The sequence below is a fragment of the Heloderma suspectum genome, chromosome 5, assembly GCF_057233095.1.
Source record: "Heloderma suspectum isolate Gila_16-S chromosome 5, 16-S_ref, whole genome shotgun sequence".
Taxonomy (NCBI): Eukaryota; Metazoa; Chordata; class Lepidosauria; order Squamata; family Helodermatidae; genus Heloderma; species Heloderma suspectum.
Window position 1 is genome coordinate 142,752,506 of NC_139462.1, and position 26,175 is coordinate 142,778,680.

The following is a 26,175-nucleotide window of genomic DNA, read 5'->3' on the forward strand; positions in this document are numbered from 1 at the left end:
CTTCCTCCTTCTTTTTTAAAAAATATCCAGTGGTGGTAGTCTTTACATTGCTCCTGTGTCCTCATTGGCTGTGTCCCCCAAAGGCAGCGTCTGACTGGTTCAGGCCACTGCTACTCAAAATGTAGGTTTTTAAAAAGGAGGTATTTTAAAATGCTGCACCATGGTGCAGGCTCGTCAGAGGCAATTAGTTTTGCAGCTCCCAGCCAAACCTGCAGCCAGGGACTGCCAGGAGAGGGAGGAGGAGCTACCACTGCAAGTTCAGGCGGTCATTTAGGGGCTCTCAGAACCCCAGGACCCTCCACCTGAACCTCATACTCTGGCCCTGGCTGTGCCACTGCATCAAGCCCAGTATTGTCAGCACTGACTCACAGCAGCTCTCCAGGGTTTCACGCAGGAGTTTTTCTGGCCCTACTTGGAGATGCTGGGGATTGAACCTGTGACCTCCTGCATGCAAAGCAGGTGCTCTACCACTGAGCTATGGCCCTCTCCTTTACGTAACCCAAGGAACACAATACATATTGCGAGCAGAGATGGGTCAAAGAAGACTCAGACAACAAAGTTTGAGTTGAAAATTGGGCCACATTTATTGAAAATAACTGCAAAGGGGTACCTAGGATGGGCACCTGACTGTGTCAGCGACTAGCTGGCACTTCTTGGGTGAAAACACACCTAGCCTGAGGGGTGGCATCGATCTTGCCATCCCTCCAGACTGCCCCTTCTGGGGGAGGTAGACCTTCCCCTGTCACCCCCTCCCAGTGCCGCCAAACACCTGGGTAAGTGAGGAGGGCTAGTCTCCCAGGCAACCCTTATCCCCCCACCAAGCCACACAACCCGTTTGGGGGGCCTCAGGTGTCACCTGTCACCATAAGGTGCCTCTGCATGCACACCATCCCTAATCTCTTTGCTTTGCCTGTCCTAGCCGCCAACTAAGACGTGACCTATGAGATATCATGCCAAATTCACCTACGGGATGCACTCTACCCCAATAACAGTGTGAAGTAGGCAAAAAGATTCACAGTAGAATGCCAACTGAACTGTGAGCCAAAAATTCCTACATGGCTCCACAAAGGGCAACTGGTAATAAACCCACGCTGCTTAAGGGAGGGCAAGAGGGAGCCGTGTGAGCGAGAGAGCTTTGGTTGGGAGGGGGGCAGAGTTTAAAGCAACTCTGCCTGCCCCTCCCTGCTTGGGGGTGCCACTGGGGGTGCCCAATGGAATGCCGCCATGTCCTCTCTCCCCACCCACCTGCAATGCCCCCCCCAATGGCCAGACAAGCTCACACTGGGCTTAGGGCATTTGTGGGAGCATTATACTGAATAACCCAAAAGTGTATGTCAAGGGCTCAAATACTGACGGTTGCCATAGAACAGAATGAAGCATTAAAAGATCAAAATAATTCAGTACGTGGCCAACCCATTAAAAAAAAAAAATTAGCCATGAGCCAAATTCCAAGCAGAACCACATCACACAAGCTGGGATACGCTTCTGCAGTGACCATCCTGCGATGTCCCAGTGCTACCAACAACGAGCCACTCCTCAGAAGTTAAAGACGTGTTCTATGGTTTAAAAGCTTTAGAGCCCTGAAAGCCAGAAAATTAATTAATTAATTAATTAATTTGCTTCTACACCTCCCAATAGCCAAAGCTCTCTGGGCAACTCTCAAAAATTAATACCCAGCTTCCTAAAGGCACACTCTTCAGAAACTCATACATATTCTATTCAGGGATTGAATGGGGTTTTTTTTTAGAGCGTTAAAAGCGCCTCAGTGTTCCATTCCCTCGAGGAACAAGCGCTGCCAGCTGTTTCTTTTCTCAAGGCCATAGATGCATTGGACTCTTGTGGACTTTCAGCACTTCAAGAAAAGAATAACTGAGTTGGATCCAATCAAAGTAAAGAACTTTTAGATGCCTTTGATTCTCAATAGAGGTGTTGAGTCTGTGCTTGACATTCTTCTATTAAAATAGATAGTACCCTTAAAGGGGGCTTAACTTTAGCTGGATAGTGTCTTTTTTCCAGAGCTGTTCAGCAAAAGGCACTTTCCAGAGTCTGGTCTGATTCACACAACCCAGACCTTTTGGTACCATGCAGGTTGTGTGTTGACTAGGCATGCTTATAACAGGTTTATTTTATGTATTTCTTTTAATTTTTTTAGCAGCTATATTTTATCTGCCAACACACCATAGGAACCTGCCCCTGCCTAGGTTCTCTGGGTGCCTGCTGAAGCACTGGCCCTACTCACCACCACCACCACCTCAACCTGCACTTGATGCCCCAGCAGCTTGGCGAGTTGCCCGAACTCACCCTGGGCCTGTCCGGTGAGTGCCTGCCGTTTTGCTGCCATTTTTATTTTTTTTTACCAAAAAAGGGAGCTTAAAAATGCGCCCATTTAAATATCCACAGTTTCTTTTACTTCCTTTTTTCATTTTGAAAAAGTCAGCATTAGCTGACTTTAGTATGCTAATTTAGTATGCTTTAGTTTAGTTCTCATTAGTGCTAATGCATACTAATGCATACTAAAAGTCAGCTCCCCCCAGAGTGACATCTCCGCCCAAAGTGAAAAATCAGTCCACAAGTCCGTGGAATCCTTGTGACTTTGAAAAAACAAGTGCAATGCGGCCTCTGAAGGTTGGATTCATAGAAATTCAAACTCATTTGAATCCATTGCAGATTGCTCCGAAATCCCTAAATGTAGTCAAGAGGGAGTTGCTCCTAACAGAATCCTTTACCAAGCATTTGTCCTGAAGGCATGTGTTGCAGTGGAAAGGAGGAATCCTCTGTTACTGTTTCTAATCACCTTGTGATAGGTGGCAGTATGTAACTAGCCTGATGTGTTTCACTTCATCTCTTACAAATGGATTAATTGTTATTTACAAGGATAATTGTTTCTCGTGTTGTTTCCATGCAAACTTCAAGGGCAAGCTTTGCTTGTGGGCCCTGAGGTTCCTGCTCAATATTACAAGGGTTGAATCAATAAAATTAATCAAGTACAAGTTTAGAGGAGAACATTTGTCCCAGCTCAGCTTGATAAGGTGTGCTTTAGCACACGAACACCATCTGGGACTCTTCAGCTCCAATTCAAATGTGTTGACATTTCTAACCTCTGGCCAAAACAACAGTGCAATGCATCAGATAACAAGGGTCATTTCAGAAGCAATAGTATGTTTTTCATAGCCACACCATCCCTTAATCTTAATCCTAAAAAGTCAAGAGCCTGGGTACTTGACTTAAGTTTGTACTATGGTGAATAATATTTGTAATGGTCATGAACCCTTTTGTAATGTATGAATAAATGTTAAAGAATTTGGGGGGCAGTTCTTATCAACATGTTTATCTTGCTGAACAAGTGAAGTGATTCTTTTGGTCTTAATAGGAAAGCCCGGCATATCCCCAATTTGCAATTATTGGGTTGGATCCAGGATCTGCCTTCCTTGAGAGGAAGGACTCCACTCATGGAAAGTCCCTCCACCCAATTTTTGGAATCCCCTTCCCCAGCCCAGCCCATTCAGCAGGGTCTCCTGACTCTCCCTATAGCATTTCTACGGGGCTGGAAGGACTGCTGTGGGAAGGACGGGGTGGAAAACTCCACTTCCACCAGCATAGTTGATCCAGCATAATCCTGGATCCAACCCTCCGTCTCGTAAATGGCACATACACTTTTGTGGGAAAGTGGTCCCAAAAAACAGCAAGCTTCAGAGTATCATCAATTATTTCCTTTTTTAAAAGGGTGATACCTCGATGCATGAACTCTTGCACTGTAATAGGTCCCTTCTCAAATATACATAACACGTAGATCACAACATCCATGCTTCTCCTTGGGAAAAATGATAAAAGTTTTCTGAGAGTTTCATAGATAAAAAGCATCTATGTCCCTTAGTGGAACTCAGTTTATACTGTTTAAGGCTGGGGGTCTCCAACATGGTGCTTGTTGGCATCAGTATGCCCACAGACACCTCTCTTGGCGCCCACCAGGCTCCCTGCCCCTCCTGATTTTTATTTTATTTCTTAAGATGTTTTTAAATTAAAACTTTTTTAAAACCTGGGGGGCTGACTTGCTGCAAAGCCAATGTTGCCCTCCAGCACTACCTTTATTTCAGTTCCAAAGAGTGTTTTGTGTTTTGGAGCTCGGCCCCCACCTCTGCCTTCAGCTTAGGTTCTTGGGCAAGTTCCTTTTCTTTTGTTTGGCTTCTGGGAAATGAGTGTTCTGTGACCAGCCATGACCACTATGGCAGCCATTTTATGAACAGGCAAGGCACCTTCATGGCAGCCATTTTGTGAGAGCACATGACACTCTCAAAATGCCAAATGTGCCCACTGATCAAAACACTTTGGGGATCCCTGGTTTAAGGATACCCTTCAAATGGAGAACAGCTTCAAGCTAATTTCATCACATGCAGTCTTGTCTCCCAATGGGTTTAAGCAGCTTAGAGGTATGCCTTCCAATGGGAAACACAGTATGCATGTAAGCTGGTGGGTTCCTGAATATTTGCACATGCAAGTCAACGCTTTAAAAAAACCTCAAAACACATGGGTGCAAAAACGGTTCAACTCTACATGCATAGCAATGGCTATCTGAGGCCAGTGAAATATAAGAACCCTTCATGGAAATGGAGCAATTTTGCATATCTCCATAGTTTTGAAGCTGCATTCAAAACTGGAAATGCTGGAGAGAATAATTCAGTCTTGCTTGAGCAGACACAACATTTTGCAGGGCAGCAAGGTGCCTAGGGAAGGAGATTGGTAAAAGACAGGGAAGGAAAGTAAGGGAGGGGGTGTGCACCAGTTGGTGTCTCTATATCTTATGAAGAAGAAACATGTATGGAGTTGTTTAGGAGGCAAAACACCCCCACCCCAAAGATTACAAGAGTTAAATTTCAAAGATGAATGGTTGTGCCTGTTTTTCCCTTAGAAAAGTTAGCAGCTTCTATTATCCAAATAATGTGGGGTAGAAAATCCAGTAGTCCTTTAGACTGTAATTGTGATAAATCCGATAGGCTAAATTCGATCACTGAGCTGTGAAATAGAGGGAAGCTTTGCTGTCCAACAGCAAGCAAGTCACTAAGACACAGTCTCTCAGTGATGGCCCCTTTCAACACCCATCCAAGGCTGAAACCAAATAAAGAACACCCAGGTCAGGCCCTGGTGTAGGGCCGAGTGAAAACAGCCTCCCAAACCTCTCATTGAATGTCACTGAATATTCTCCAGGAGTGGGGGAAGACTTTTCCAACCGTTAAAAAATTAAATATTTATCAGAAAATTATGTTGTGGAAAATGTTGGCTCAGTTATAATACTGATTGAAGTTATTTTTAGTTCTTAGTGCTAGATGAACAAACCAATGGGCTAAAAGATTGGAAGCATTAACGGCCAAGCTCATTGCGTCCTTCAACAGTATTAAATAATATTTTAAATATTAAAACTCAATCTACAGGTGCACCTGAAATTCTCCACTCTATTCACATGCACAGAAGTCAGAGGAATATAATTGAATATTCTCCAGAGGGCCTCTGAAATTCTCCAACAGTTTGGGGAAGCCTGAAGAAGGACATTCTCAGATGATTTCTCAAGAAAATATTTTCTAAGACCTTTTGGCCCAACTCTAGAGAAAGGTCTCTAAAAGAGGCACTGGCTTAGAGAAAATCGCAGAACCCATTCTAGGCTCCATGATCCACAACTGGGCAACCTCAGCAACTGGGTCCCAGGGCCTAGTCTGAAGGCACATGAGGCAACCACCTTGCTGAAGCTAAGCAGGTTTGGGTCTGGTCAGTGCTTGGAGGGGAGACCACCTGGAAACCACATGTAACCACCTTGAGTTTCATGATGGAAGAAAGGTGGGATATGAATTTATTATTTTTTATTTATTTCATTTCTATACTGCCCAATAGCTGAAGCTCTCTGGGTGGTTCAGAAAAATTAAACCAAAAGACGCACAGTAAAACAATATAAAATATAAAAACATTAAAATATAAAAAAATTAAAACCACAATATATTGATACAACCAGAATAAAACCTAGGGGCAATGCAGAGATTTAAAATACACATTTAAAACAGCAAAGCTAAAAGTCTAGGAAGCTGAAATGCTAAAATGCCTGGGAAAATCAAAAGGTCTTCACCTAGCACCAGAAGGAATACAATGTAGGTGCCAGGTGAACCTCACTAGGGAGTTCATTCCACAGCCAGGGTGCCACAGCAGAAAAGGCCCTCCTTCTAGTAGCCAGTTGCCTCACATCCTTTGGCATGGGCTTATGGAGAAGGGCCACTATGATCTTAAGGTCCAGGCAAGCGCATATGAGAGGAGGAGATCCTTCAGATAACCTGGCCCCAAGCCATTTAGGGCTTTGAATGTTAATACCAGCACTTTGAATCAGGCCCAGAAATGGACTGACAGCCAGTGCAGCTGGAAAAGTACTGACGTAATATGAGCTTGTTGACCAGTCCCTGTTAACAATCCTGCTGCCCCATTTTGGATCAGCTGAAGTTTATGGACCATTTTCGTAAAACATTTCCAGACCGTGAATGTAATTAAAAACCACAATAACAACAACAACAGAAGTATGTGGGGACTGTGATATTAAATCCACTTCCAGTGCTACTCTAGTCATGCACAAAAAGGCCTAACCTGTTTAGGAGTCCTTACCTGTTTAGCTGGTGTCACATTAAAAGGGTTCTACCCATACAATGGCTGATACATAAACAGCATTTCCACAATACTGAAATATCAACCGCACACACATACATAGCCCAACACTAGGTAAAAATAAGTAAAAGGTAAATAAAAATGCCAGCCATGTAGAGCTCTTACATGGGGAAGGACATTTTGGAAACTCTATATACAGTAGGGATGGGGTACAGTTCCTCACCCACCCAAATATTTCAAGAATCACAGCTTCTGGCAAGAGCAAAAGCATTTCCAAAGTGAGCCCAGGACTCATTGCTCTCTAGTGGGCTCTGGGGATGGCTGAAGGAGGTATTTTACCTTCCCCGCCTTCTCTCAGAGGCCTTGGTGGGAACATGCAAGATGCAGATCAACTGCAGTCCCCTGGGATTGAAATCCTTAGATCCAGTGATCCGCTGGATTAGGACCTATAGGGAGGCTTCTCGAGGCTGTGCTAACCTTCCTCCTGCTACACAGACACATATCTGGAAGGTCTCCATTCCAGTGGCAGCAAAGTATTTGTTTTACCATTCCTTGCTTGGATCCCAGGACTATTGGCATGGAAGGAGAAAAACTAGCACAATCCATAGCTTGCGCTAGACAAAACACCTTTCCCATCCTGAAGATTCCCAGACCAGTGGGGGAAATGTTTCATTTAAGTCTCCTCATTGGATCAGAGTGAACTGTAGAAGCCATTCTAGCTTCCATAAGAATATAAGATGAGTTCTGCTGGATCACACCAAAGGCCTGTCTGGCCCAGCATTCTGTTCCCACAATGGTCAACCAGATGCCTACGGGAAGCCCAAAAGCAGAACATGAGTGCAACAGTGGCACCGTCCCACTCATGTTCCCCAGGACCTGGTATGGGGCATACTGCCTCTGATACCAGGGATAATATGTAACCATCATAACTGGGAGCCGTTAATAGCCTTACCCTCCATAAATGTGTCTGATCATATTTTAAAGCCATTCAAGTTGGTAACCATCATTACATCTTGACATTGCAAATTCCATAATTTAATTAGGCACTATATGAAGAAGTGCATCTATCTGTCCTAAATCTCCCATGATTCGCTTCATTGGATGCTGCAAGGTTTAAGTACAAGAGAGGGAGAAAAACTTCTCTCTACTTTCTCCATTCCATGCATAATTTTATACACCTCTATCATGTCCCTCCTTACTTGCCTTTTTTCTAAGCTAAAAAGCACCAAATGTTGTAACCTTTCCTCATAGGGGAGTTACTCTGCATTTTGGTTGCCCTTCTGTACACCTTTTCCAGCACCACGATAACCTCCTTCAGACAAGACTTCCATTGGCCTGCAATAATATCCATGGCCTACTCTGGAATAAAATTAGTCTGCTCTCTGCCGAACTTAGCAAAGCAGAACTTAAGTGGTTTGCCTATCCTTAACACACAGACATTGCCATGTCTTAGTCAGTCCTCAGTGGTTTTCCTGGATTGATGTGTCTCAAGAAATAAGATGATAAATAAGACAAATATTGGGGTATCATTTCAGAATGCTTCCATTCTTACCTTTCTGAAGCAGTCTGATTTTCTTTCGTCATAGGCTGGGATCCATATATCTAGTTTTTTGAGCCCATGGGGTCTTTTAAACAGGTTTTTCCTCAAACAGCTACTCCATCCCACCCTGATGCCATAGGGCAAACTGCTTCTTTGAGACTGAGGGAAGTTTCAAAACTGTAATATGGCATGGGGATCGGCTATTGAAACTCAGAATGGGAGAATACAAGGCCTTTGGGCTAGCTTGAAGTATGTAGATCTTTGGATCTGGCCATATGGTTTAAATATGGAAAAGAGATGGCAAAATTGTTTAGTGGGATCATGGCAGCTGAGGAAATGGGAAAACCACAGGTTTAATATTAAAGAGGTAATGCTTTGAATGTGGCAATGTGTCAGTTAGGGTCCCCTGGTCTAAAATCCCAGCCTTACTCTCTGCCATCCCTGCTATCCATATTTCTCCAGTGTAAGCTAGAGTTGAAAGAAAATCACACACACACACACACCCCAGCAAAATTTCAGAATTTACTTTTTCGAATTTTGGACACTCAGAAATGTAATTTTTGATGTACGATTTTGGGGGATGTTTTAAAACATCTCTTGGGTGTAACATGGAACACATTGTACTAAGTTATTGGGATACAGTACCTGTTTTTAATGTGCTGAGGAGAACCAAGACACTTAAAACTGCCGTTGACCATAATAGCTAGCCGTGTGCATAGGGCTTCACACTCTTCCATACTAGACCAAAAGAAGAAGAAGAAGTCCAAAAGCCAATCGTCAGGACACAAGAGAGAGATTAATAACCAACTATAATTAAAATGTGAGAGAATCTGGGTAGCTGACAAAATGGGATATGTGCAACCCTTTGCTTCTAGGTCCGTGATTCAAAGGCAGGGGCCAAAAGGCTTTTAGTAATTACAAGATGACAGCTGGCCGACTCCCATAAAAATGAATGGCCATTTTTGTCTCCTGTTCCAGATGGATAGGCCCAACCACATTAACAAGAGTAATACTACAGGCACATTAATTTACTCCTCTGTTGGCAGACTCAACTGAATTGCTGTATCTTTATTCAACCCTAAAGGTCAGAATTTTGGTAGGACAGTAGAAGTACGTTTCGATACCTGTCAAGTGTCATATAACCATCCTTGAGAAAAAAGCTACTCCTTGCTTACAGCCATTTTACATGCAGAATGAGATGGAAACAAGGCAAGAGAACCCTGAGGTGGCAGACTAGATCGCACCACTTCTGTCTGCTGGTGAGGCATACATATTTTTATCAAGGAGCAAGGTTCTATTTATGTTCTATTCTTCATACGCTAGTTGCCTTCTTTCAGGGAGTTTTTTTTTTTTTAAACATAGGGGAGCATTCAAAAATTTGATTCCCCTCTCTCCAACAGCCTGAAGTGAAACATTGTATCCTGCCTCCTTCTGTCCTGTGACTGACCCATCCTACTGCAGCTTTAGAACCAATCTACATGTTACGCAGAATGAGGGGGTATAGGCAGAAGTGGCAGAATTCTGGACTGTACCACTTCATGCTGCAATGGGGAATCACATTTTTGTATAGAATCATAGAATCACAGAACAGTAGGGTTGGAAGGGGCCTACAAGGCCATCGAGTCCAACCCCCTGCTCAGTGCAGGAATCCAAGTCAGAGCATCCCTGACAGATGGCTGTCCAGCCTCGTCTTGAATATATTCCCCTATATTAAAAAAGCAAAACAAAACTTCTTCTATATTGTGAACTAAGTATAACAGGGAGAATGTTTTTAATTGGGTTGCATAGCTCTCTCCTTCATATGCTAGTTCACTACCTCTGGAGACTTTGTTTTCTACATGGGGAAGCATTAAAAATTGAATCTGCCCGGAGTCTAAAGTAGGGATGTCAGAGAATTTCGCCACGAATCTCAGGGAGGCCGAATGCCAGCACATTCAGCCCCCCGAAATCGGTGGCGGAACGGTCTGCCACCCCCCCGCCACCCCTCCGGGACGAGACTAACCTTGGGCAAATCTTCCTGGTGGCGGCGGCGGTTCAGCAGCGGCGGCGGCTGCGGCGGCCGGTCTTCCAACCGGCTGCCGCCACCGCCATTTCCAGTAAAAAAAAAAAAAAGAATGTGATAGGCTACGTAAAGATTTACGTAGCCTATCACAGTTAGATTTTTAAAAAACACTGTGATAGGCTACGTAAATGTTTACGTAGTCTATCACGGCTGATTTAAAAAAACAACAACGCGAGTACGCAAATGGCGGCACCCATGGGCACCACCATTTGCGTTCCTTATTTTGGCACATCTTAGTCTACGTAACCATTTAAGTAGACTAAGACGGCGAAAATAAGGGGAACGCAAATAGCGTAGATGCTACGCTATTTGCGTTCCCCTTATTTTCGCCATCTATATAAATGTTTACATAGACTAAGACGTACCAAAATAAGGAACGCAAATGGCGGCACCCATGCGCGCCACCATTTGCGTACGCGCATGTGTTTTTTTCTTTTAAATCAGCTGTGATAGGCTACGTAAACATTTACGTAGCGTATAACGGCTGACTGCAGGGACGCAAACGGCGGCAGCTATGGCCGCCGCCATTTGCGGAGCCGGCTGGCCAGGATTCAGGGGGGGAGAGACGGAGCACCTCCCCCCCAGCCAGAATTTCGGGGGGAGGGACAAAGCGCCTCCCCCCCACCACGAATGTCACCCTTCAAAAAGGTAAGTGACTTTTGTACATCTCTAGTCTAAAGTGGTACTTTCCTAGATGTCTCTTAAACAGGTTCTGTACGAGCAGTGTGGCCTAGAATTGGAATGTGCAAACAGAGTTATGACAAGCTTGCCATATATTAATTACAGGGTCACAGCAACACTTCAAAATGTCAAACAGTTCACAGGTGCATCAAGAGCTAGAAAGACTTTAAGATAAGGATGGCGGAGAATTTCTTCACAAATCTCCAGGAGGCCGAATGCCAATGCATTCGGCCCCCCAAAATTGGTGGTGAAATTCTCCGCTGGCCCCCCGCCCCCCCCCCCCCCCGGGATGGGACTTACCTCGTGCAAATGTCCCTCTCGGCAGCGGGTCCCGGCGGCGGTTCGGCGGCGTTGCAGCGGCGGCCGGTCTTCTGACCGGCTGCCACTGCCGCCATTGCAAAATAAAAAAGGAAAGTAAAAAAAAAAAACACACACCCGTGATAGGCTACATAACAATTTACGTAGCCTATCATGGCTAGATTTCCAAAGTCAGCCGTGATAGGCTATGTAAATCGTCACATAGCCTATCATGGGTGACTTTGGAAAAAAAAAAGCACGTATGCAAATGGCGGCGCCCATGGGGCGCCTCCATTTGCGTTCCTTAGTTTGGCACGTCTAGTCTATGTAAAGATTTACGTAGACTACGGCGAAAATAAGGGCAACGCAAATAGCATACGTGCTTTGGAAATCTAGCCGTGATAGGCTACCTAAATCGTTACTTAGCCTATCACGGTGTGTGTGTGTGTTTTTTTACTTTACTTTTTTTTTCGCGGCCGGGTAGACGAGGCACTACTCCCCGGCCTGAATTTCGGCGGCGAGGGATGGGGCGCCTCCCCCCCCGGCCTGAATTTCGGCCGGGCAAGGCGGGGCGCCTCCCCCCCCTCGCCTGAACTTCGGGGGGAGAACCGAAGCGCCTCCCCCCCACTGCGAAGCAAGCTGCGGGACCAGGTAAGTCCCTTTCGTCCATCCCTACTTTAAGAAACCAGTGTTTAAGAAAGACTTTAAGAAACCACTGTAGAGCCAGTGTGGTGTAGTCGCTAGAGTGTTGGACTGAGAGTCAGGAGATCTGGGTTCTAGTCCCCACTTGGCTATGGAAGCACACTGGGTGACTTTGGGTAGGGATGTCAGAGAATTTCTCCACGAATCTCCGGGGGGCTGAATGCCAACGCATTCGGCCCCCTGAAATTAGTGGAGAAACAGTCCGCCACCCCCCCACCAACCCCCCGGGATGGGACTTACCTTCGCCGAATGTCCCCCGCGGCGGTGGCTCCCGGCGGCGTTTCGGCGGCGGCAGGAGCTGGTCTTCCAACCAGCTGCTGCCGCCGCCATTTCCAAGTGAAAAAAAAACAAAAACCAACAAACATGATAGGCTATGTAAAGATTTATGTAGCCTATCACGGCTAGATTTTCAAAAAACACTGTGATAGGCTATGTAAAAGTTTACGTAGCCAATCACGGCTCACTTTGAAAAAAAAATAAAGAGCGTATGCAAATGGCGGCGCCCATGGGCGTCGCCATTTGCGTTCCTTATTTGGGCACATCTAGTCTACATAAATATTTACGTAGACTACGGCGAAAATAAGGGCAACGCTATTTGCATTGCCCTTATTTTCGCCGTAGTCTACGTAAATGTTTACGTAGACTACACGTGCCCAAATAAGGAACGCAAATGGCGACGCCCATGGGCGCCGCCATTTGCGTATGCGCTTTTTTTTTCCCCAAGGTCAGCCGTGATAGGCTACCTAAGGATTTACGTAGCCTATCACGGCTGACTGCAGGGATGCAAACGATGGCGGCTACGGCCGCCACCATTTGCGTCCCGTCCAGCCAGGAGGATTCGCGGCCGGAGGGACGGGGCGCCTCCCCCCCGGCCAGAATTTTGGCGGGGAGAAACGGGGTGCCTCCCCCCCGGCCAGAATTTCGGCGGGGAGAAACAGAGCGCCTCCCCCCCCACTGCGAAGCAAGCTGTAGGACCAGGTAAGTGACTTTTGTCCATCCCTAACTTTGGGCCAGTCACAGACTCTCAGCCCAACCCACCTCACAGGTTTGTTGTTGTGAGGATAAAATGGAGGAGGAGGAAGATTATGTACTCTGCCTTGGGCTCCTTTAGGAGGAAAAAAGGCAGGATATAAATGTAGTAGTAGTAGTGGTAGTAATACATATAAACTGATTCCTCATACTGTTAGAGTGTTCTGCTGTTCATTGGAGAAAATAGTGGACAGGTAGAGTCATATTAGATATGGATGTAGTGCACATTTTTCCCACCTGAAACTACGACTTTTGAAGCCTGAGATTTCAATACACCAAAATTAAAAAGTAAACTTCAGTTGGCAGAATGTGAAACCAAATTTGAAGTTTAAAATTTGAATGGCAAAGAGAACCTAAATGTGGCAGTGGAAATGGCATAATGACTCTTCTAAATTAATCTCTGTACGCTGAACGAGAACTTTTACAAAGCACTGTATCAACGATATTTAACACTGTTGAAGATCCTGCCACATTATAAAGTTGAGGGAAGCCACATGTTGGAGACAAGGTAACGTTAAACCGCCGATGTTATTTATATCTGGTGGCACTGTCCTAGGAACCAAGTTTATTGGATGAAAAGTGTTAGCATGGCTGCTGCCAGCCTTCCCCGCCCTGCCCCCCCCATATGGGTTCAGATCAAGGAAAGAGGGTTTGTTCCTCAACAATTCTGCTTGCCTACTCCAGCAGAGCCTTGAAGGGATCTTCCTTGTCCAGTTGTGCCCTTACCACTATATGCTGCTTCCCATCCTGCACATACTCACTCCTACTGGCCAAACCTTGTAAGATGTCTGAGCCCCATGATGATGAATGACTCCACTCCTATCATCTGCGCCTTCACTCCTCACCTCACTAGGTCAACCAAGCCTCTCTTCCTCAATTGGCTGCAGGTATGGGACATCATACTTGATGTTGCCTGTATGTTTGCTAGTGCCACACCCAAAGCCAAACAACTGACAGACAATAATTGAACTTATCAAGGATATAAGGAGAGCCAGTGTGGTGTAGTGGCAAGAGTGTTGGACTGGGAGCTGGGAGATCTGGGTTCTAGTCCCCACTCGGCCATGGAAGCTCACTGGGTGACTTTGGGCCAGTCACACACTCTCAGCTAGGGATTTACGAAAGTCCCTTACCTTTGACGAAAGTTGATTGGCGGTGGGGGGGAGGCGCTCCGTCCCTCCCCCCAAAATTCTGGCCAGGGGGGAGGCGCCCCATCCCTCCCCAAAAAAATTCTGGCCAGGGGGGAGGCATCCCATCCCTCCCCCCTGAAATTCTGGCCGGGGGGAGGCTCCCCATCCCTCCCGCCGCGAATCCTGTTCTGCCGGGACTGCAAATGGCGGCGGCCATAGCCGCCTCCGTTTGCGTCCCTGCAGTCAGCCGTGATAGGCTACGTAAATGTTTACACAGCCTATCACGGCTGAGTGAGAAAAAAAAAACAAAAAGCGCGCGTATGTAAATGGCGGCGCCCATGGGCGCCGCCATTTGCATTCCTTATTTTGGCACGTGTAGTCTACATAAACATTTACGTAGACTATGGCGAAAATAAGGGGAACGTTATTTGCGTACGCATGGTTGTGTTTTTTTTCTCACTCAGCTGTGGTATTTTTAAAAAATCTAGCCGTGATAGGCTACGTAAATGTTTACGTAGCCTATCACGTTTGTTTTTTTTTACTGGAAATGGCGGCGCCGGCAGCTGGTCGGAAGACCAGCCACCGCAGCCGCTGCCGCCGAACCACTGCTGAACCGCCGCCGGAGCCACCACCGCCAGGGACATTCGCACAAGGTAAGTCTCGTCCCGGGGGTGGTGGGGGGGCAGACCATTTTGCCACCGATTTCAGGGGGCCGAATGCGCTGGCATTCGGCCTCCCCGAGATTCGTGGCGAAATTCTCTGACATCCCTACTCTCAGCCCAACCTACCTCACAGGGTTGTTGTTGTGAGGATAAAATGGAGAATAGGAGAATAATGTAAGCCGCCTTGGGTTCCTTGCAAGAGGAAAAAAGGCAGGATATAAATGCAATAATAAATAAATAAATAAATGATTTGAACTCCCCCAAAGGGTAACTATGTTTTTTGTGCAACTTGAAGGGGGAAGATTGAGATGAGTCATCTTATTAATTTGATACGTGCTGCTAGGGTGAATACTGCAGTTGCCTGGAGGAAAGCAAAACACTCCTGTTTAGAGGTTGCCGAGAAAGAATATGATAATTTGCTGAGGCGACAAAAGCATAATGGGGTCAGAAAAGGGTGCCAGTTAAAAAAAGTTCATAAATAATTGGGTTTTCACAATGGTAAATCCCTGAGTAAGTTTTAATAAACAAGAAATGTTGAATTTATATTTCAAGAGGTTGAATGAAACAGAAACATAGTTAATACAGTTAATATCGCTATGGATTTGGTTACAGGCCAAAATCCATACAATCATGAAACTTGTTTCATGAGCCTCATGGGCTTTATGCTTGTTTTTCATGAAACACAGACAGCATTTCAAAAGCACCTTGAAGATGTGCCATGGAGTGGGGTGAGGAAGGAAAAAAGTCAAATTCCACTAGGTTAGGCTCATGCAAAACAGGCTACATTCCCAGAGACAAATGAGTGGCAGTATTAGTGACAGAAGTGTGGGATGGTGATCCTATCAATAGCTTCAAAAGATTTTAATGCAGACTTGAATACAGGTGAGCTTCAGGTCTCACAGAGAAATACCACTTTACTTTCTAAAGCGATACTATGCACTAACAACAACACAAAGATGGCAAATAGGTCTTCATGTTAACATAATGCAGTGCTTACCTACACACTACACAGGCAGATAAATCATATAGTATGGCCTTCCTGGGATTATCTTGATATTAGTTGAATTTATTTATTTATTTAATGTATATACTGCCCTTCCTCACAAGGGATCCCAGGGTGGTACACAACATGTTGTCAGCAGCCTTGGGTATGTAAAAATGCAGAAAGGTAAGATATAATAATACAATACTGACTCAACTCTAGTAGGTGACAGGGAAAAAAAACCTCTTCACCTGTGTGATGTCAGAACAGCAGCACAGCCATCCTGGACTTCCTTCATGATAGTTTTCCAGAGGTACCTCTTTGAACAGGGATCCATTCCAGAGCTTGGCTCATCCTACAGAAGCAATATAACATCAATTAATAAAATAGGGAAGGAAGCAAAGCTGAGGAAGTAAAGGTATAACATTTAAGGAAAAGAGAACCTCTGAGCATGGTTTCAGAGTGCTGTTCAGCATCTAACTCTTCACCTGATTGCTATGTTTACCTTTAGAAAGTTGCAAGTCTGAGTTCTATAATGGAAGAAAGGTGGGATATAAATGTACTAAATAAATAAATGCATGAACAAACAATGACTAGAAGTAATCCACCTATGTTAAGCAAGAATCTACTGATGGTAACTTTAAACCATCTATGACATGACAACCCAGAAAAAACAAATACTATAAAATAGGGGGTGTACATCCATAAGAAGAGGCCTTGTGGAGCATCTCCTGTGTGGAAGTGACCCTCCCCCACCACTGTTATCCCTTTCCCATAGGTAAGGCTTTTTTTTTTTTTAACTGGGGGGGGTGGGAAAGTGAGGGACACATATATTGGACCGTAGTTTAGTCATTTGGGCTGAGAAATAGTTTGCATAGCATTCTTAACTTCTTAACTACTGTTTGTTGCACCGATATTCTTCTGCCATGTTAGCCACCATTATCTTACTTCCTAGTACTGTAAAGTCCTTTACACCATCCTTTATTCAGCCACTGAAAACACACTTTTCAAGCTATTTAAGCAATCCAGCAAGCTTAAACCATTTAGAAGGCCAGCTTCGAAACTGGAAGGCTGGGGGTGAGGGGTGGGGATTCCATTTGAGACCACATGTGAGACAGCGATAGCTGTCTCAGCAAGAGGGAAATTGAACTCACTACCTGCTGTGTGACAGGCTGTCATAAATAGATTAGTAGGGAACTAGACCATCTTTTGACATCAAGGGAGGCTTTGATTTAAGATGATCACCTTCCCTTGGGCTAATTCATCCAGGTCAGTCTGGACTTATAAAAGGAAAAAAAGCATCCGAGTTCTAAAGTGGGTCATCAGCGATACAGGGTGGAATGGAACAAAAGTCCCACAGAAGCCGGAGATATAGCACAGCAAGTGCCAATCCAGATAGCATTCAGGCATATGGCTTATTCATGTTAGCCTTCTAAGGGGGAAGCCTGTGTATTTAGGAGTTCTCCTCTGCCTGTTCTTTTCTACACTCTTTTCTAGTGATCTCGTGATAAGTGAGCCTCACCCCATATTGATTTGGAATAGGACTGGCTAAAATGAATTCTTTTGAAAACATCCTCATCCCATTCCCTAGTTTGGGCCCCGTTGCACTTGTGATGACATCACTGGATGTATAACAGGGCCTAAGTGCCTCCCTGGTAAGACTCTCTGAGCCACTCTGTCCCTTTCCCAAAGGAGAGGCCTTGCGATGGAGCCTCCATTTTGCCTCAGAAAATTGCTCTAGCACTGTGTCCCAGGCGATAGGAACCATGAGAAATGTCATTCATGGGGCTCCTGACACCTTTACTATGGAAAAACAACAAAGAGTCTTATGGCACCTTAAAGACTAACAAATTTATTCCGGCATAAGCTTTTGTCCACTCTATGAGATACATGAAGTGTCAACCTTAAATGCTTCATGCATCTGATGCAGTGGACAGTATCCATAAAAGCTTATATCAGAATAAATGTGTTCGTTTTTAAGGTGCCACAAGAATCTTTGTTCTTGCCGCAATAGGCTAGCACAATTACCTAGTACAAATCATTACTATGGACTACATTTCCTGGGGTTCCTGGGCAAGAGGAAAGCAAGAGCAACCTAGGCAACAGGACTTCCTGGGAACGACATTTCCCAGGGATCCTGGTGACCAGGACATCATCAGAGTACTGTTCTACTGCATAATGGAGGCCCTATAGCAAAGCCTCTCTATTGCTACTAGTGATGCTAGCAAAGCTTGCCGGGATGAGGCCTAGATAAGGGCTTTGGGAGCCCATAATGTTTGCCCCAAAAGAAGATGTGATTTGAGCCCTGCTCAGAATGGCTTGGAAATGAACCAAGTTACTTCCTGATATTTGGGGAAATGGCTCAGCTTATTTCCAAGACACAAACCACAGGTAGTTTCTCCAACTCTAAGTACTACATCATAGTAAGCATGGATGGGAGTCACACAGCTGTGGTGGAACCAGAAGGGGATGAACTGGGCCCAAAGTTTGGGGGTCTGGACCCAGTTCAGAATATGTACATAGGGATGTACAGACTGTGTAAAATCTGCTCCATCTGCATTTTGCAGATTGTCAGGTGCTTTTTGTTCTGTCATCCGCTTTCAGGAGGATGCAAATTTTTTTGTGTGTGTCATGTAGAAAAGTACAAAAATAATTACATAAGTATTTACATAAATATTTACATGATTTACCTTAGTATGTAACATTTAGCGTATTTTACCCCATTCCATTCAACGCTTCCTCAGCAGAAATTTGCGTATTTTCCTATAAATATACAGTATATGCATAAAATTCAGGAAAGTAAAAAAATCATCTGAAAGTCCACGGACTCCACATGGCCTGAAGGGGTCGCTCTGCAGCAGATTCCGCAGGTCAGATTCTTAGAAATCCAAGTTCATTTTAGTCCATCTTGAATTTCTCCACCATCCCTATATGTACACTTGTATTCTGACACCCCTGTCCAAACTTTAGTCCTATCACCAGTGGGGGCTGGTGGCTCTTATTTCGGTGGGGCTGTCTAGCCACTCTGGGTTTCAGTCAAAACCAGCCAGAACTCTAAAGGAGCTATGCAAGGTGCTGAACCCCATCCCCAAAGGAGGTTCAGCACCGTGAACAGCCCCACCGAAATTGTAGCCACCAGCCTCCACTGCCTATCATTACTTCCTTTTATCAGCAGACACCCAGAGGAGGCTGCAGAGGCTTGCTGGGATTGGCTTAACCCTTTGCTTTCACCTGCAGACTCATCTGAATTGTAGATGAAAGCAGCACCGAGCTGTTTTAAAGAGGTGCTACCTCACTTGCCCCAGAAGCAGCAGCCTTCATCTAAGGTGGGGAGGGGGGGACCTCTTTTGGCCTGAGGGTTGAATTTGCTCCAGGCGAGAATGTCAGGGGCTGCATGCCAGCAGTGGGCAGAACCACATTCCAAACTAAGTGGGACCATCCCACTGCTGGCATGCAGCCCCGACCTGATTGCCCAGCCCCGATTCTGTCCCACACACTCCCACACCACACACTCCCCCCTCCGCAAAATGCCCTTGCCCATGCTGCAATAAGTCTTTTTAAAAGCCTCCATTGACCACAATGGAGGCATTTAAATTAAAAAGCTGATTGTGGCAAGGGGGGGATTTTTCAAGGGGGTCACAGCATTTTTCAAGGGTGTCACAGCATTGGGTTATCCCATCCTTTCCCAGCAGGACCCTGCTGAAAATGCCCCCCACACTGCAGTTTGGCTTTTTAAAAGCCTTTATTTACACCAATGGAGGCTTTAAAAAGCCTAAATGCAGCACATGGGAGGAAGTAGATCTCTTATCTCTTAAAGTGGCAAATGGAGATAAAGGACTTTGAGGGCTGGGGGGATCTGGAGATAGGAGCTGGGGGAGAAGCTCGTGAACCAGAGGGGGGCCTCCTGCAGCCCTTTTCCAGCACACAGATGGCACGTTCTCCAGCCCTCATCTAAGGGGAAAGCAGCTTTTGCCAGTATAAAGGAAGGTTATGCTCTGGACAGATTGACATGTGGGAGCTCCTCTTCTTCAAGAGAGAAGACAGCAAAGGAAGTAAGCCATTCTTGCATCTGCTCCAACCAATCTGCTTGGTGTGGCCACCAGTGGCCATACCAGGCAGTAGCCACACTAGGGATGTTGGAGAAATCCGTTTGGGGATGGATTCAAAGGGTTTTCCTAGGTTTGGCCCCTCTGACTTAGTTCCAGTTTCTACCACAGCACCTGACTTGGTCTGCAGCAAGTCAGGCCAGTTTGTAGATTTTCCAGGCATTTTGTGCATCGCTTCCCCCCCCCCGCACAAGTTCTGCAATTTGCATATATTTCTGAGCAATTTGAGGAAATTCATCCGAATTTGCGCAAATTCAGCCATAATTTACACAAATTGCTCAGGAATTTGTACAAATTGCAGAACCTGCAAAAGGAATGCACAAAAGCAGTTCCTGGAGTTTGGGGGAAAGCCCTCAGCTTAGGGATGTCAGAGAATTCCGCGACGGATCTCGGTGAGGCCGAATGCCAGTGCATTCGGACCCCTGAAATCCATCGCGGAACGAAGCCTCCACCCTCCCAACCCACGAAAGGCGCGCGGGATGAAGTCCCCGCTGCCCCCACCCCACGAAAGGCGCGCGAAATGGAGCACTTATCTGCTCCCGTCCGCGCTGCTTTGCGAATGGCAGCTGTCCTGTGGCCACCATTCGCTTCTTCCTCTTCAAGCCGTGATAGGCTACGTAAGTATTTACGTAGCCTATCACAGCGGGGGGGGGGGAACCCCAGCATATGCAAATGGCGGCGGCTACTGCCATTTGCGTATACTAGGGTTTTTTTCCCCCTGCTGTGATAGGCTATGTAAATATTTATGTAGCCTATCACGGCTCAATACAGGGACACAAATGGTGGTGGCTACAACAGCCGCCATTTGCGTCCCTGCAGGGCTGCGCAGCGGCCAGATGTCTGGCTGCGGGCGGCCAGAGCCAGCCAGCGGCTCCACAGCTTGTCCGCGGAGCAGAACTGGCCGGGCAGGATTCCGTGGGGAGGGACAGAGTGCCTCCCCCCCCGTCGAGGATTCCAGGGGGAGGGACGGAGCGCCTCCCCCCAACCATGGATGCCCCTCAGCGGAGCATGGTAAGGGATTCGTACATCCCTACCTCAGCTTGGCTTACAAATGCAAATTGAGTAATACATGCTGCAGAACTCTGGCAATCAAAAACGAACTGGATTTCCCAGCAGTGGACATCCCTAAGCCACAACAGGCCATATGAATGAGAACGATTTCCTACCATTAGCAATGACTATCCTACCATCTTTAATCTCTCTTTAGGTGACAGAGAAGAGGATGATAAGGCTCAAGCACTAATATTTGTCAATGGCCACCCTTTGAAAGTACACCTGTACACATACAGAGAGAGAGTGAGAGAGAGAGAGAGAGAGAGAGAGAGAGAGACTGACATTCCCTGTTTCCTGGTCTTTGAAATAATAAATTTGAAATAAAGAACTGTTAGCATAAGTCATGGGTGCAGGTCCCACCTCTAGATTTCTTGTGTGGCCTTGAACAAGGCATCATCTGTTAGTCCCATCAATAAAATAAAGATAATATAACCATTACAGGGTTGTTGTGAGGAGCGAGGCAAATATGTAAGACATTTTGCAAATCAGTTGTACTATATATACATGATAAACTCTAGCGGCTCTTTTAAGGTTCCTATCCTTGTTCAGGAAAGCCTTTAGACCGTAAAGGCACGTGTTCTGTTTTGGTTCTCTGACTCTGGATCTCTGACTTCTGCCATCTTTGATTTGATCCTGCCTTCTTGTTGGTTTTGGCAATTGTTTTTAATATATTTTATGTTTTGGCTGTAAGAAGCCTACTGTTGGCATCTCACAGGGTATGCATTTAAAAATAAATAATAAGATTTTCTAGTACTTCTCTCAAAATTATCTTTCAGTGCATGCAATCCAATGTATCCCTTGGGTGAAAATTATATTCTCCATAAACGTCTTTAGGGTGCACAGATAAAATGTGCACAATCACTAAAGCATGTAGATATTACTAGAGGAAATAAAATCCATTAATTTTGAATCCTTATTCTGGAATTATCTGATCTGAATTTAAATGGTCCAGAATCAGTTAAGATCATAGCCAGTCATCTAATAATCAGCACTCTTTAATATTTCAAGTCTACTTTCCACCATTTATTTTTTAAATGTAATCAGTATATCCTTGCTTAATATCTTTTCTGGAATATTAAGAGCTAAATTAACTAAAATCCAAAAGGACCTTGAACATAAGAAGAGCCATGCTGGATCAGACCAAGGGTCCATCTAGTCCAGGATTCTGTTTACACAGTGGCTGACCAGCTGTCGACGGGAAACCCACAAGCAGGACATGAGTGCAACAACACCCTCCCACCCATGTTCCCCAACAACTGATGTACATAGGCATACTGCCTCTGATACTGGAGGTGGTAGTGTATAGCCATCAGGACTAGTAGCCATTGTTAGCCTTCTCCTCTCCTCCACAAATTTATCTAACCTCCCTCACCAGGCATCACCATCATCTTATGGTAGTGAATACCATAGTTTGACTATGTGCTGTGTGAAGAAGTCCTTCCTTTTATCTGTCCTGAATCTCCCACCAATCAGCTTCATAGGATGACCCCAGGTTCCAGTATTTTGAGAGAGGGAGAGAGAAATGTCTCCCTCTCCACATTCTACACAACATGCATAATTTTGTACACCTCTATCATGAAAATCAATCTGCACTGGATCCCCCCACTGGATTTAATCTAAAGAAATCCAAGGATTATCAAGTGATAGGACAAAGTTAGATATGACAGTAAAGCCACTCCAAAAAGGGAAAACCACACAACCAATTCCCCTGCCCCCTCTGCAGCATCTAGTAGAACCTGCAGACATGCTCCATTCCTGCTTTGGCTCAGTCTTCTCCCAAAAGAGGGTCTATGACCCCCCTGGCAAAGGCGAAGTACAGGCTGAAGGGGCAGGATTGCAGCTTGAGATTGATAGGCATATGGTCAAGGAACACGTAATTACTTTGAATGAGTGTAATTCTCCAGGCCCAGATGAACTGCAGCCTAGAATAATAAAGGAACTGGCAGAAGAATTCTCAGAACCACTGGCTATTATCTTTGAGAAATCATGGAGGACAGGGGAAGTGCTGGATGACAGGAGGAGGGCTAATGTTGTCCCTATCTTCAAAAAGGGTAAAAAGGAGGAACCTGGGAACTACAGACCAGTCAGTCTGACATTCAATCCCTGGGAATATTCTGGAGCAGAGATGATAAAGCAATCCATCTGTAAGCACCTTGAAAACAATGCAGTGATGACTCGAAGCCAACATGGATTTGTCAAGAACAAATCCTGCCAGACGAATCTGATCTCATTTTTTGATCAAGTAACCTCCCTTGTGGAGTGTGGGAATTCTGTGGACATAATATACCTCAACTTCAGCAAAGCTTTCAACAAAGTGCCCCATGATATCCTGATCAGCAAACTAGCTCAAAGTGGGCTAGATGAAACAATGATCAGGTGGATCCACAGTTGGCTACAGAATCGGACTCAAAGAGTGCTTATCAATGGGATCTTCTCAAACTGGGGAGAGGTAATGAGCGGGGTATCATAGGGCTCAGTCCTGGGCCCAGTGCTCTTCAACATTTTTGTTAATGACTTGCAGGAGGAGGAATCAGCAGGGAATGCTGATCAAATCTGCAGATGACACAAAATTGGGTGGGATAGCTAATACCTTGGAAGACAGGAACAAAATTCAAAGTGATCTCGATAGACTGGAGCACTGGGCAGAAAACAACAGAATGACATTTAATAGGGATCAATGCCAAGTTCCCCACCTAGGAAAAATAAACCAAATGCACAGTTACAAGATGGGGGATATGTGGCTCAACAACACTACAAGCGAGAAGGATCTTGGAACTGATGTAGATCACAAGCAGAATATGAGCCAACAATGTGATGTGGCTGCAAAAAAGGCTAATGCTATTTTGGGCTGCATTAATAGAAGCGTAGCTTCCAAATCCTGGGAAGTACTAGTTCCCCTCTACTCAGCACTGGTTAGGCCTCATCTGGAGTACTGTGTCTAGTTCTGGGCACCACACTTGAAGAAGGATACAGACAAGCTGGAGAGGGTTTAGAGGAGGGCAACAAAGATGATCAGGGGACTGGAAACCAGTCCCTATGAAGAGAGACTGAAAGAACTGGGCATGTTTAGCATTGAGAAGAGAAGACTGGGGGGAGATAGGATAGCGCTTTTCAAGAACTTGAAAGGTTGTCACAGAGAGGAAGTCCAGGATCTCTTCTCGATCATCCCAGAATGCAGGACCCAGAATAATGGGCTCAAATTACAGAAAGCCAGATTCCGGCTGAACATCAGGAAAAACCTCCTGCCTGTTAGAGCAATACGACAATGGAACCAATTACCTCTCCCCCACTGGAGGCATTCAAGACAAGGCTGGACAACCATCTGTCAGGGATGCTCTGACTTGGATTCCTGCATTGAGCTGGGAGTTGGACTTGATGGCCTTATAGGCCCCTTCCAACCCTACTATTCTATGATTCTATGCCTGTTTCATGATGTCACAACACGAGACAACTTCTACTTGACGTTATGGTGGGAAATGAGGTAACTAGATACATGGCAGCTACACATTTACTGTCATGAACAACTTGTCTTTTCAACAATGCTAAAGTTGATTGTTTATTTTCTAAATGTTTCTGGATATACTGTGTTTTATCACTGAAGGTTCAAACTTTGGTTTTTGGCTCATTGAGGTTTACTCCATGTATAGCTTTGCGGGGGATTACCAAACCACACTGCTGATAAGTTGTTTGATATGTATGGTAAGGCTAAATATCAAAAAGGGTGCCTGAAGGAAATGGCATGGTATGCCCTAATCATAGCAGAAGCTACCTAGTAAACCAATGGCACAGTTCGCACAATGAACTGTGGGTTGTTATGGAGTATGCAGGAGTGAGCATCCTGGCTTCCAACTGCTCACCTGCTTCTGGTTTGCTAAACAACCCAGGGATGCTTAGGGATGCTGTGGGCATCCGATACAGGAGTGGAGTCTCACAGACTCCGCCCTACTTGGCCTGCTGGACTGGGTTCTGCGGACCCTGCCAGCCACCTGCCCCCAGTTGCTGCACAAGCTGTTGAATAGTCTGGTGAGCACCCGGTGAGCTCCACGCAGCCACCCAGTCTCCTAGTGAGCCACCATTGTGTGTAAAAATGGTGGCTCGTTATTCTGCATAAAAGATCTCTTATGCAAATGGTGCTGTAAAACTGTCATTTACGCAAGATTAGAGGCACAAATGGACCATTCACACCTCTAATCTTGGGTAAATGGTGGTTTTATGGCCACCATTTGCATAAAAGAACTTTTATGCAGAATAACAAGCCACCATTCGTATGGGTCACTAGGGGACTGGGAGGCCACGTGGAGGTTGCCGGGACATCCAAGGACTCATGCAATGAGCAAGGGCAGGTGGCGGTGAGGGTTCAGCAAGAGCAGACAGAGGTGAGTCCATCCATCCCTGGGGATACTACATGCCTGGATGGTTCTCCATAACATCCAAACCCAGAACTCTGGGTTGTTTCTCCCTGAACAACCCAGAGTTCTGGGTTTGGATGTCAGGGTGAACAACCCAGGGATAGAGTGTCACTGGATGTGGGTGAGCAGGCAGAAGCCAGCCCACTCACTCACTCTGGTGCACTCCCAAACAACCTACAGTTAACAAACCATGGGCTGTTTCATCGTGCAATCCCGGTCACTGTGTCCATCCCCAAAGTTTCCAGAGCTGCTGGTTGCAATGAAAGGCACTTTATGTTCTGGTCTGACATCCCGGGGCACCTGTGAGGATGTGCAACATTTATACCAGACCCAAGGTGCAATCTGACACACAGAACTTGTGCTATATTGCTCAACCAGTAATACATGCTTTGAATTTTTATCCAGATAGACAACAGTTGTTTTTTAGTCACTTATAACATCACAACACCAACACCACTTTCAAAATATAGAAGGTGTATTTGCTCATACTTTTTAAAGAAAGCTATAATAAGAGTTCACTCTACTCACCAGTAGAAGAATGTGGGGTTTGCCAACTAAAGCCAAGGCTGCAGAAAGCTTCCTCTTCATCCCCCCACTATATGTTCTCACCAGCTTGTCAGCATGTGCATCCAAGTGCAACCGACTAACTAGGTCTCCAGCCTCCTATAATAAAGAATTCGCAAGCTTGATATTTATCAAGGAGAGGAAGGGGAATGGGGTCATATCATTCTTCCCAGCTCCAACAAGCTGCCAGGTCCTCACTGGGTTAGGAAGTCAGGCTGTATAAAGAAGCACAGGGCACAATGAAAAAGGCCAATTGCTCTCTGGAAGTTCACCTACTTTTAAGGGCGGGGGACATACCTATTGTGAACTTTGAAATGTTGTTTTTAAG

General features: G+C 45.5%; 1 protein-coding gene across 1 annotated transcript in view; it reads right to left on the reverse strand.

The window, feature by feature from the left end:
• LOC146344594 (ATP-binding cassette sub-family A member 13-like) overlaps positions 1–26,175 on the reverse strand; it is a 262,433-nt gene that overhangs the window by 11,099 nt on the left and 225,159 nt on the right. The window contains exons 32-34 of the mRNA XM_084857720.1: positions 25,812–25,946; positions 15,967–16,070; positions 8,819–8,911 (exon numbers count right to left, since the gene is read on the reverse strand). Of these exons, the coding sequence (XP_084713846.1) occupies positions 8,819–8,911; positions 15,967–16,070; positions 25,812–25,946 (332 nt within the window). The remainder of the gene's footprint in view (positions 1–8,818; positions 8,912–15,966; positions 16,071–25,811; positions 25,947–26,175) is intronic.